Source organism: Marmota marmota, unplaced genomic scaffold (genome assembly GCF_001458135.2).
Source record: "Marmota marmota marmota unplaced genomic scaffold, marMar, whole genome shotgun sequence".
In the NCBI taxonomy this organism is placed as follows: Eukaryota; Metazoa; Chordata; class Mammalia; order Rodentia; family Sciuridae; genus Marmota; species Marmota marmota.
In genome coordinates, this window is record NW_026000243.1 from 2,408,651 (window position 1) to 2,421,999 (window position 13,349).

The 13,349-nt window shown below is 42.5% G+C and overlaps 1 protein-coding gene across 3 annotated transcripts in view; it reads right to left on the reverse strand.

Moving 5' to 3' along the window:
• Positions 1-13,349, reverse strand: part of Fez1 (fasciculation and elongation protein zeta 1) — a 44,850-nt gene that overhangs the window by 2,910 nt on the left and 28,591 nt on the right. For 2 of the 3 annotated variants that reach the window (XM_015499001.2, XM_048796095.1), the window contains 5 exons: positions 11,176-11,262; positions 9,659-9,827; positions 6,739-7,010; positions 5,695-5,775; positions 3,603-3,678 (listed from right to left, as the gene is read on the reverse strand). In XM_015499001.2, coding sequence (XP_015354487.1) covers positions 3,603-3,678; positions 5,695-5,775; positions 6,739-7,010; positions 9,659-9,827; positions 11,176-11,262 — 685 coding nt within the window. The remainder of the gene's footprint in view (positions 1-3,602; positions 3,679-5,694; positions 5,776-6,738; positions 7,011-9,658; positions 9,828-11,175; positions 11,263-13,349) is intronic. The other variant, XM_048796096.1, reaches the window with a different exon arrangement.

A 13,349-nucleotide genomic window follows, 5' to 3' on the forward strand; every position in this document is an offset into this window, starting at 1 on the left:
AGAGCACAGTGGTGTCTCCTGGGAGTGCACCTATTTGTGATTTTTTTCTTTCCCTTTTTTTGGCCCAGCTATAATTTCAATACCACTTACTAAATATATATCTTTAATGACTGTAAAAATAAAGCAATTATTTAAAAAGAATTGGCTTCCAGATAGCATCTACATGCTAACAGTTGTCACATCGCTGAAATCACCAATAAAACTGTCTTGAAAGACATTCTATTCACATAAACACATTAGAATTCTCACTTCCACTTTATTGACAATGAATGAAGTTAATTCAACAATATTTATTTTCTGTATTTTGCTCAATATAATGCTAAAATGTGTGGAGATGCAGAAGAATTAAGGATTCTCTGGGAGTTTGAAGACTTCTTATGAAACCCTGCTTGACCTACACATGAAGCAAACAATACAGAAGCATTTAAAGTCTAAAGGCTTTTTAGAAGCTTTTTCTAAAGTTTTAAAGATGAATTTTTCTAGGGCTATGGATGTAGCCGAGTGGTAGAGTACTTGCCTAGCACATGGATTAAATCCCTAACCCAGAAGGAAAAAAAAAAAAAAAAGCTTGAAGCCGACTTTGTAGAAAATCCTCAATTGATTCTTTCATCAATTAACTTCTGTAAATAGACTACAAAGTATCTATTCAGTATAGTTTTACATAGCCTTATAAAAATGAGAGTGATGTATGCGTATAAGGCACACTTCTTAGTAAAGAAAGAAGTTTCAGAAAACATATTAACTTTAAAAGAAATAAAGGCTAATGTTCATTTAAAAAAATCTAGAAGAACAGTATATAAAATTATTAAATAGCTGTCTGAGTGTGAGGCCACAGGGGATGTTCTTTCTACAACGTGTTTCTACACTGCCTGGCTTTTCTCATTGAGCATGTTTAGTTTACAACCAGAGAAAACAATAAAGATCAGTAGGCACAGATAGCCAGGGTCAGGAGGCGAGGGCAATGGTGGAATTCCCAATCCATTTGCACATCCTTAGTCTCTGTTGATTCCCTTGCCTCATTCCAAAGCACGGTAATGAAACTTGAATCCAAAAAAATCAGGAGTGGGTGAGGAATAACACCCAATGTTGATGTGAGTCCATGCAGGTCCAGGAAAAGAAAAACAAGCTGAGGTCCTTTGGTTGTTGGACTTTCCTGTTTTTCTCTCTTCTGTATTTTTAGATATGTGTCCATTTCAACTTAATTGGATACTGAGGGCCCTGACCCTGTTTTCTTTCTTTTTTCCTATATTTTTAAACATGCATTTATTTCCTTTTAATTGGCTTGGGAACACTTGGCAACCAAGCTCCATTCAACAAAATGCCACACCAAGAATATGGCAGTAGCAGGCTGGGGCTGGGGCTCAGTGGTAGAGTGCTTGCTTAGCATGTGTGAGGCACTGGGTTCGATTCTCAACACCATATATAAATAAAATAAAGAAGATGGCAGTAAAGTATCATTGCACTCAGCCAGTAGGTGTCTAAGTTGATCTCCAAACTTCAAAATTTATATAGATGGTCCAGTCATAGAAGCTGATCTTTGGCCTTTGGCCTCCATTCAAGGAGTAGGAATGAGAGGGGAGGCACTGCTCATGAGACCACACAAGGATTGTCCAAAAATGACTGCTTTCATAGTCTATAGGAAAATGGGTATTCAGAGAAGAAGGCAATCTTTCTTTTAAAAGAAATAAAACATCATAATGTAGTACCTTCCCATAATAGAAAAAAGAGAAATAAAAAGAAATGTTAACGAAATGCTAACTGGTGTCACTAAAATCATGATACAACACTTTATAGCCAGTTTAGTCCAACTATAGAGAAAAGATAAAAAGTACTGTGACTAAAACCCCAAATAGTGATGATGAAGGGGACAATGAATTATTTATTTTTCTTTGTTCACGTATTCTAATGTATTCCAAAGTATTCTAATGATAGATGAGCTCTAGCTATAATTTTGTAAATAAACTTAAGAACTAAACACATCCACTCAGAATAGAAACAAGTCTATTTCTTAATTAAATTGAAAAGAAAACCTCATACTAAATTCCTAGGTGGGTATTTGTAATAAATAGTTCTTCCCTTTTTAAAGACCTTGCTCAAGTACTTTATATATATCAACCTGCCAAATTTGTCAAAATTATTTTCCGAATGTTCATCACTATGAAAACACAAACAATGCATTTATGCATTTTTTTCTTTTCCATTTTCTTTCTTCTTCTTCTTCTTCTTTTTTTTTTTTTTTTTTTTTTTGGCAGTGCTGGAGATCCAACCTAGAGCCTCCTGTGTTAGGTAAGCATTCCATCATTGAGCTACATCCCTTGTCCTATAAATGCTTTTCTATCTACTCCCTTAACGACAACAACCACAACAAAGAATGTGCATATTTATGCAAATAGAGGAGTCTAAAATGAGATAGAAAGAAGTCAATGTACTATGAATTTTAAATTCCTGATTCTCAAGGACACAGTGTCTAGTTATGCCAGCAGGATTTGTATTTATCATGATCTCCTGTTTTCGTCCTCCAAATTGATCAAATGAAAACATTAGGTCACCTTTAGCACCAGGGCCCATCAGGCATCTGTGTCTTCCTCTGCTGAATAGCAGCTCCTCTCCCTTTCCCTGGGGTGTCCGACAGCCCTGTGCTGCCCATTCCCTCCAGGGCAGCCCGCAGTTGGCTGAGCAAGCTCTTGACCCATCACTCTGCATGCACGGTTGCCAGGGGAATGGAATTTCTCTCTGATCCACTGAGCTTGTCATCACATCTCAGCCTAGGATTTTTTCCTTCCTAACAGCCAAGCTGACACTAATGGTTGACACCATGTGTCCTCAGTCCTTTGGGGGTTGTACTGTTTGATGTACACATATAGAGAGATTTTGCCTACAAAAGACCCTTTATTACACACTGCTTTCTCCCGTAGCTCAAAATGTTTATTAATATAAGACAACAGAGCCAAACAGAAGGAGAGGAGGCAGTCACTTCCTGGAAGGAAAATTAGATTGTTTTTTCCAATCAGCCTTACCCTACCCAAGAAACCCTCACTTCTCATTAAAAATACAGCCACAGGGCTAGGAATGCAGCTCAATGGTAGAGTTCTTGCCTAGCAAGCACGAGGTCTTGGGTTTCCCCAGCACCACACAAACAAAAACACAGCTAGGCCCCCTGCTTCAAGGGGCACAAGTGTGGACCAGGCAACCTGAAGTTCCAGCAGAAAACAGGCAGGGGGCAGATGGTGCAAAGCCTGGGAGGATTTCTGGGGAAACAAACAAACCAAAAAACCCAGCCCCACCCAATCCTCTACCTCTCTCACCAGTTCATTTTTTGTTTTTGTTTTGTTGTTGCTTTGCATTGTCCCCCCAACCTCCTGCCCCCCAGCAGGTCTTCTCCCTGAGAGGAACCAGGGGAAAGAAGAGACAGCTCTGATTGTCACAGGGTATTTTAATTTTACCCTGTGCTAGAGGACTGGGTAAATGATACAGAGCATATTTTGTGCCTGTGAAGATGCCCTAGGGAAATCTCTGGCCAAGGCATTGGAGGTACACAGCCTGGGAAGGGACCGAGGACAATGAGAAGCCCACCCATGTGGCTGAGGGCCAGAGGCACTCACTGTTTGTCAGCATCTGCAGGTCTTCCACGGAGGGAGGAGAGGCTTTCTTCTCATAAGGGATAACCGTATTCAGGTACTGCAAGGCAAACAGGGAATGCAGGGCCTGAGACAGACTGGGACATCATAAGACACAGTCCCTTGGGGCATGGGGAATGTACTTTTCTCTAAGACACAGATCTATCAATGCTGACATTCTGGACAACACTTCCAGTCGCCGGCACACTACTATTTCAGAACTCTTTCCCCCACTTTCCAGGGGGAAAACTCTTTCAAAGTAAGACTTTCCCCATATTTGCCCAGGAAAAAACTTCCCTCCACTCCAACGTCTACATCCTTCCTACGTTGGAAACCTGGGGAACTGTTTCTCCTTCAGGCTGAGAGCAAGGAATATCTCCAGGGAAGGTGATCTTTTTATTCTTTGCAGTGCAATGTGAGAAGGAATTATTTCTCTTTTGTCAAAAATGACAGGCAAGAGGATGTCAACCCTGCCCAGGGTGTTGGTTGTCAGATTCGCTCTCTCTGCTGGAGGTGAAGTGCTCCTGCAACAACAACTAAACATGAGAGGCTGGTGGGTACCCAAGACCACCAGGCCAGGGAGACCTTGATAGCCCTAAGGGAGCCTGAGGTGGTGAGTGCAAAACCAAGTGGTTTTGTATTTCAGTCTTGGCTCTGCCACTGGCAACAAGGCCTTGGGAACATGCCTGCCTCTTTGCCCTGGGCCATACTTCTCGTGGCTGTGAAAAGACAGGGCTGAGTTTGATGTTCCTAAAGCTTCTTTGCATGCTGCAGCTCTAAAATTCTAATACATTGAATTCAGTTACAACATGTTTAAAAGAATACCCTGCTTTTTCTTTTTCTTTCAAGAATACACTGCTTCCTCCCACCTTCGAAATAAGGGGCTAGTGGAGCATGGTGGCATATGCCTGTAACCTCAATGGTTCAGGAGGCTGGGGCAGAAGGATCAAAAGTTCCAGGACAACCTGAGCAACTTAGCAAGTTGCTCTCTCAAAACAAGAACTAGGGAAAGCACTGCTGAGTTTAATCCCCAGTACCAGAAACTAAACTAAACATAAATTTTAAAAAGGGATATACATTTCATACACCACCAAGTCTATTAGATTATGCACCCCATGAGGACAGCAACCAGGACTTTTCCCCTTTGCACCTAGCAACAGAGCACAGCACATAATAGGAACTCCATAAGAGTCTTTGAACTCTGCCTTAATAATCAGAAATGCTTCTTCACAGATGCTATGGTTTAGGAGTAATTTGAGGGTCCCCCAAAGGTTCATTTGTAAAGACTTGATCCCCAGGGTGGCATTATTGGGAGGTACTATGAACCTTTAAAAGGTTGGGATTAGTGGATCCTTAGATTATTAGAGGCATGTTCTAGAAGAAGATTTAAAAAAAAAAAAAAACTTAGTGTCTATCTTGTTTCTCTTTCTCATTCCCTCTCTATCTTTCTCTTCCTGAATTTGAACTGAAACCACTGTACACATACTCATGCCATATGACCCTCACCAGAAGCCAAACCAATGCAGCTACCCAATCTCGGATTTGAACTTCCAAAGCTGTGACCTAAAAAAACCTTTTCTCTTTATAAAGTTAGTTGCCTCAAGTATTTCATTCCAGTAATGCAAAGCTGACTAAAACAATAAACAAGTTCCTGACTAAATGGAGCCAATGAGGAGATGAGACAGCATGAGTTACATACAATCAGAGCCAGGAGACTGAAGAGGCAGACTTGGTGATGTTGGCTTGGCTAGTAATATAATATATTAGAACTGATTAAACTCTAAGATGAGACCTGTCATGAAACAGATTCTCTTTTAATACATTTGTCCTTAAAACAACTCAAATTGTAGATCTAAAGTAGTGTTGGGTTTTCAGTTTTGTACATGTCCAAAAAAACCTAAAAATCATCTTTTTAAAAAGCACTTCCTGTTCTTCACTAAGAGTGGAAAAAAATGTTAGGACCTCCCTTGCCCAAATGCTGTAATTATTCTAGTAAGTCAGCATCCCCTTGGCTTTGATGGGGAGGTCAAGTTGCAAGAGTCTAGGAGGAGGGCAGGAGTAGGGAGACTGTTCGCACCTGTTTGTCGGTTCCTGAAGAGCCAAAGGTCTGGCGGATGCTGCTCTGCAGGATGTTGGAGATGCCTTCCATGCTGAAGCGCTGAGGGAGAGAGACACTCAAGGAGGACAAAGATTTCTGGCTCTATCCTCCCTACCCCAGGGGTTTCAAAGTCCTCACTCAAACACCCAGACCCGCCAGCCACCATGCTGTTCCAGTAAATGGCCCACAGTGATGGAGAGTAAAGGTAAGACCTTGGCTTACAGAAGCAGGCCGGAACGTAAGCCTGAACTTTATAAGGATAAATAGTAGTCAAAAAAACTCTGTCTCAAAGACTCTTAGCTTAGTAAGTCCCTCAGGACAATCCCCTCTGCCCTCTCCAGCTTTGCTCATTTCATTCTCTGTCCCATAAATAGACAAGTAAGGAAGTATGGTAAAATGGAGGGGAATGATGCCGCAAAGGTCTTGGGGGAAACAAACTATTCAGCTACCAGAGAGGACAGCTTTAAAGCAACTGTCCTGATCTGGGAAGGTTTTCTTTCAAAATATGCAGGCCCTGAGCCTGATTCAGTGGGTGATAGAGCTGGGCAAAGGCATTTTGAAAAAGCTCCTCAGATGATTCTGCCTAGCTTCCACCATTAAGAACCCCTGTTTACAGAATATTGTCAAGGCCAATATGGCATCTGGTCATTGTCGACCACTGGAACACACTGGAGAGCCTAGGCAGGACAACAATCCACACAACAGCCGAGATCCTGGCCCAGAGTCCCAAGGCTCCAAGTACCATCAGTCCACTTTCCATGGTCTGGCCCACAGAAAACACAGGTCACTCTCAATCATCCCCCAGTTAGACCTTCAGGGAAACAGAGGGAACAAGTGACATCTTCCCCCTCTTTATGACCCCACTGTCTGTTCCAGGGCCCCCCGCTCACAACAACTGAGTTGTTGCTCAGTAAGCCCAGCAAGTGCTCAGTGAGTCCAGGGCGGGGTAGGTACAGGACCTGCAGGGGTGGGTGGGGGTGGAGGCGGCTCTGTGTCTTCCTTCCGTTTGGGCTGCTCACATACCTTGAGAGGCATCTGGGTTCCCTTCTCTATTCGGCTACTCTGCAGGCTTAGTCCTTTCTCTTTCCGCCTCTTTTTCATCAGTTCCCGTTGCTCCTTCTGCTTGTTCTGAACTTCGATGAGCACCGTGATGAAGGAGTTCTTCACTTCCTTCTCAAACTCCAGCTCGTCCCTGCGGGCCAGCTGGTGCACCAGCTCCTCCGAGAAGTCACGGATGGCACCTTCCACCTGGTCCAGCAGCTCATTCAGCTCAGACCCAGACATGTGCCTCAGCCCTGTAGGGGAAGAGACCATCCCACCGATGACATCTGCAGCCAGGCCTGAGCCCAGTGGAGATGGGGCTGCCCTGGGGGAAGTGGTATTTATTCCCAAGTATTGATCAAGACCACGCTGGTAGTAAAACAAGCAGGATGTGAGGATGTCGTGCACATATTCAGAAACACAGGAGATCTATGGAAGATGGGGGATGTGCAGGGACAAACGAAGCCCAGTGGGTACAGAGTAGTCTGCCACTTTCAGAAACAAGGAAAGGGAACCTGATATCCTGGAACATAAATAACTTTGTTTTAACTTCTTGTTCTTTAAGACTTATTCATTTAAACTGGGCATGGTAGTGCACTCCTGTAATCCTAGTTACTCAGGAGGTTGAGGCAGAAGGACCACAAGTTCAGACTTGCCTGGGCAATTTGGTGAAACCCTGTCTCAAAATAAAAAATGGAAAAAGCTGAGGATGTAGCTCTGTAGTAGAGCACCCCTGGGCTCAATCCCCAGCACCGCAAAAAACAAAACAAACAAAAACAAAAAAACAAAAAACCCACTTCACTTAAAATAGAGTTGAGTGGTTCACAACAACCAATCAAACATTTCAAAAGAGCTAGTAGAAAGGTTTTCAAATGTTCCCCAAATACTGCCTGGGATGTGGCTCAGTGGTACAGCACTTGTCTAGCATATGTAAAGCCCTGGATTCGATCCCTAGCACTGCCAAAATTGAAAAAAAAAAATTTCAACATAAAGAAATTATTACGTCTCAGGTGGTAGATATGCCGATCACCCTGAGCTGATCGTTACACATTGTGTACATGTATTGAAATGCCAACCTGTACTCCATAAATATGTACAATTACTATGTGTCAATTGGAAATATTTTTGAACTAAACAAATAGAATAGATTTAGGGAACATCTTTTAAAGTCTATCCCTAATGGCATCTTTTATGTTCACCTCAGAATGCATTTTCCTTCCCTTTTCTGTCTCGGCTCTGCCTGGGTACTTGCTGACTTGGTTCGACTTTTCCCTTTATTTTGGTCTTTGGCACTGTCCTCTCCTTCTGTCTTTGCCATTTCACTCAACATCTCAGCTGTTTTCATGAGTCCTTTGCTGAACACTTCTATGTTTGGGGCCTTTGTGTGGCTGAGAATGACTCCATTGGGGCGGTTGTGAATGCAGCCAGGCAGCCAAATCTATTCTGTTGCTCCAAACAGGCCACGCCCCACCCCCTCTGCTCCTTAGAGTCACAGTTTTACTTGTAGGATGTGGTGCTTCAGATCATGACTCGATTTTGTCACTTGTAACCCACATTTGGATCTTCATACCCTGAGCAAACCCTCTTCTCCTTGGTTTACAAGTCCTTTCACCCCATATGGGGACCTCCCCCTGGAAACAGATCCTCCTGGACTGTGGGCATTATTATCCCTACAGACTGATGGATTTCATGCTCAGTTTTACCTTTGCTGTACTACATTTATTTAATTTTATTTTCACACTAATTTACCCGGGCCTTTCTTTGCATGCTCATAATTACCATAAACCTGTTTCAGACCATTAACGTGATACAGGGATTAAAAGACTGAACTCTGGAGTTAACCTCACTGCCTACAAGTAGTGAATGCACCCTTTAAGATTTATAGCAGGCGAGAGGGCAAATACAGTTTAAAATGAAAGGCTTGACTCTCTCCACTGAGCACAAGGGAAGAGGGCTGAGTTGCAGTGCGGTGGCAGAGTCCATGCCTAGCCAGCGTGAGGCCCTGGGTTCAATTCCCAGCCTTGCACTAAAGAAATAAGGAAGAGGATTTTCCTTTCCCCCAGCTCCCTTTCTTTCAGTTTCATTGCCTGTCTTCTTCAAACGTCTGTTAAATCTTTTAATGGCTAAATAAGCTTCCTACCATTCCCACAATCCTGAAAGAGATCCTCAGGGGCTTGGGAGCCACTGCTTTGAAATGCAATCATCAAGGAAGATAAGACTTAATCTCCCACTGTTCTGGAAGCAGAGGGGCCTAACTCACCACCTGACTCCAAATTGCAAAACCTACTTAATGTAATGGGTTCCATCCACTTAGCTACAGCCAAGAGTGGGATTTCCTTCTATCTTGCTATCCCTTTAGCAGGTTGCCTGTAGTGCACATCCCATTTTTGTTTAATGCTTACTCGATAATAAAACTTTCTTTCTCTTCTATGTTTGTGGAGAGTTTTTTCTGGGTGGCATGTAGATTTTGTTTTTAATTTTATTACCCCAACAGTAACCTTGGACAAATCATTGAATTTCTCAAAGACCCAGTTTAGATTAAGGTCCAGCACATAGAAAGCACTACAAAAATTATGAGCTATTATTATTCCTATTTGTTTGTTTCATTGATTTTATGGTAGCATCATCTCTTGGATTTGGATAGTGGTTTAGATCTTTCCCACTTAGACTGCTTTAGTCTTGCTCTTCAGTTAGCTTTATCATTTAAATTTTGCTGTACTGCTATTTCGTTTGCAAAATGCAAACCTCTCTCCTGATGTGGAGTAGGAAAGGTGTTGCCTACCTCCTGGATTGTACACCTTTGCTCTAGGATGGTGACCTAAGTTCTAATAACTGTGTGTGAACAGTGCCTGGCACCGCTTAGGTGATGCATCCTTGGGAAGCCCCACCCTAGGGCCCTCACCTTCATAGGACCAGTTGTTGTTGAAGGTCTGTGTCAAGGCCTGCATCTCCTGCAGGAGGACGGAGTCTGCCTGGGATGAGGTTTCTCCTCCGTCCTCTTCTTCCAGAGCTTCCTCTTCCTCCTCAGGGTCTGGTGAGTTCTGCATCATTTCCTCAATCTCCTCAATTACCTGAGAAAGGTACACAAGAGAATGCAAGCTCTGTTCTCTGATGAGGGAGCATTCTGGATTGGATTTTGATCAGTTAAGGATGTCTCTAATTTGCTGTCTGTAAAATTCCTGAAGCATTATCCTTTCTTAATAAATATTGAATAATAATAAAAATAGACTCAACCAAAGTCTTACACACACTCTTTCTGTAATGGTAAGCACCTCTTTCATGCAAAACCTCTTCCAAGAGCTCCATTTAGATGAATGCTTTATTGGAAATAAACTACTCTTTCAGGAAATGAAGCACAGCTGCCTGGAAAGGAATGTTTATTTCAATTTCCTGAGCATTTTATTTTGAAGTGGGAAAATATTTTATCTGTCTAACCTTAACACTAAAACTCAGTCCATTAATTGTCACATTACTTGCAAGTGAAAAAATAAACAAACAAAGCATTTCCAGAACAACTCAAAGTAGGGAGGAAAACAGCTATTTGTCTAGAATTCATCTAGACAGGAACTGAAGCTCCCCAGTAACAGATAAGGATGAAGACAGGAACACAATCAGAGGATAGCTCAAGTCTGGAGAGCAGGAAATAGATAAGAATTTCAGCTCTAACCTTAACTATTGAGGGTGTACAGCTCCTACAAGTGGAGGGTAAAATTAGATTCCTGCCAAAAGGAATTAGGGTGAACTGCTGTGCACAGTAATTGCTTGCACATACAGTGGGTAGGGATATAGCTCAGTAATGGAGGGATTGCTTAGCATGCACAAGGCCCTCGATTTGATCCTCGGCAACCATAAAATTTTAAAGAAAATATTAATCAAAGTTTACTTCCAAAAGCAAGTCTGCGGGTAAGTTTGGTAATAACGGTACATTTATTTATTTACTTTGGTACCAGGGATTAAACCTAGGGGTGCTTTACCACAGAGCCACATTTCCAGCCTTTTTTATTTTTTATTTTGAGACAGGGTCTCTCAACTTGCTTAGGGTCTCGATAATTGCTGAGGCTGGCTTTGAACTTGTGATCTTCTTGTCTCGACTTCCCAAGCCATTGGAATTACAGGTATGCACCACTGCACCCACCTAGCAACAGTAGTCATTTAGTCATCTGTCCCTGATGTATTCCTTTAGAATAATTCCTATTTTTATTAACATATCTTTTTAACTCCACTTAAGAATTTAGGTCATATTTATTCTTTGACTACTAAAATCCATTTTATACAATGTGACCNGGAACTTGTGATCTTCCTGCCTCAGCCTTCTGAGTCATTGGGATTACAGGGGCATGGATTACACCATGCCCACTCTTAAACTTTTTCTTTATCAAAGGAATGAAAGTTTCCAAAAATCTACAGAGATGATCATACCTGATCTGCTGTGAGTAGAGGCTCCTCGTTGATACCAGAATCATTTTCACTCTTCTCATTGAACTCTTCCTCTTCCTTCTCATGAATCTGGAGGAGGGGAGGAACATGGGATTCTGATTGACCATCAGCAGGACTAGGATTCCCTCTGGTCTCTAAAATGGATGATTCTAAAGGGCCACTCCAGCCACCCACCATCTAAAGAAGGAAGCTGGGAGCCAGGCGCGGCATAACATGCCTGTAATCCCAGTGGCTCTGGAGGCTGAGACAGGAGAATCGAAAGTTCAAAGCCAGCCTCAGCCAAAAGTGAGGTGCTAAGCAACTCAGCGAGACCCTGTCTCTAAATAAAATACAAAATGGGGCTGGGTATGTGGCTCGGTGGTCAAGGGCCCCTGAGTTCAATCCCTGGTTCAAAGAAAGAAAGAAAGAAGCTGGAGAGCGGTCCTGAGTTTCATCCAATTCTATACAGCAGACATGGCTGAGTCCAGCTTGACCAGAAAAAGACAACAGGGCTGGAACGCCAGCACCATTCTGACTCATGAGACCAGTTCCATTGTTTAACCACAGGCAGGTCATTCTGGATAAGCCAGAAACCTTCTCAAGGTGAGTGACCCTATAGCCAACTCTCATAGCAAAGACACACTTGCTTTATTAAGGAGTGTCAATTGGAGGTGTGTTTCTAGATTTTTTTCTTTTTTTAGATATTTTAAGGGGTTGTTCCAGCCCAATAGGCATGGATTTTAGAATCTGATGAAATGTCATCCTGTTTTTGGAATCCAGGTGTGGTGTCTTAGCTAGTTAAGCATATGATGAAATCAACATGGGACAAACCACATACCATACCTGACCACATGGACTGGAGGATAAACTACAAGAAAAACAAAATACTAAAAGGAGACACCCATGTAGCCAATTACCCTGTGTGTCCAAAATTCTATGATCCTATGTAAATTCTAAAGGTTCACAATTATCACGATTCTAGATGTTCTTCAATGAGATATTCATAGTATAGCTGGCTTTACTGACCATATCAGTCAGTAAACTCTTATCAGTAAACTTATCAGTAAACTCATATCATATCGTATCAGTTCAACTCTTGCACAAAGTGAATCACCTAACCACCCAACCACTCCTTTCAGAAGTCTGGTTCCAAAGTCATACTGGGGATAGCAAGTACTGTTTTCAGGAAATCCCTCTGCAGACCACCTCTCATCCTGGAAACCAATCTTCCTTCTCTCCAAGAGCTGACCTGTTGGTTGGCCCTTCCTTGGGGAATTAATTCTTCCTGTTCTAACACGAAACACCCCAGTTCCAATCCCAGCAGTCAGATCCAAGGTGGTCTATCCTAAGAAACTTCTCTCCTCCTCTCTGAGTTCTGCCTTGGCAGATACCCCTAAGAACGCACATCAACTTCTCTGTTTGCTTAAAACCAGGACGATGTTATTAACAAAAAAAAAATAAATAAAATAAATAAGTAATGCCATCTGTGCTCAACCTGGAAAAGGGGTAGGACAAGGAGGTAATGGAATCATTTGAGGGGCTGGTGTGCCAGATGGTAACATCTATTTCTGCTGTTGAACCCATATGCTCAGGTCTCTGCCAAGTCTACCTCCTGTGGTAGCTGCTTGGTTTCCACAGTTTCCCGCTAGGCAGAACAAAACTCCTGGAGCTACACTTTGTTCACAACTACACTCATATGGCAGAACTTTCTGAGGGGCGGACGGTCCTGGGGCAAAAGTTAGGCTCTTACTGGGAAATGGAGCTTTTTTTGTTTTTTGCTTGGGGTATTTTTAAAATAAGTTCCTAACAATGACTGTTAGTCTATAACCGGAATTTGAAGGTGAGGGATTGGAATTAAGTCTATAAAATACTGATGTTTACATTTTCTGAAGTGTGGCCAATTTTAGTGGGTTTATGCCACTGACTTAATATTGTACCTCTCAACAACTCCATCTCCCTTCTCAAGGTCCCAGTCACCCTTCACCATACCACCACCACCACCACCACTGGGGTTCAAGGCAGGGAAGGAAGTTTTTTTTTTTTTTAATATTTATTTTTTAGGGCTGGGATTGTGGCTCAGCGGTAGAGTGCTCGGCTAGCACGGGCGGGACCCGGGTTCGATCCTCAGCACCACATAAATATAAAGGCATTGTGTAGTGTCCATCTACACCTAAAAA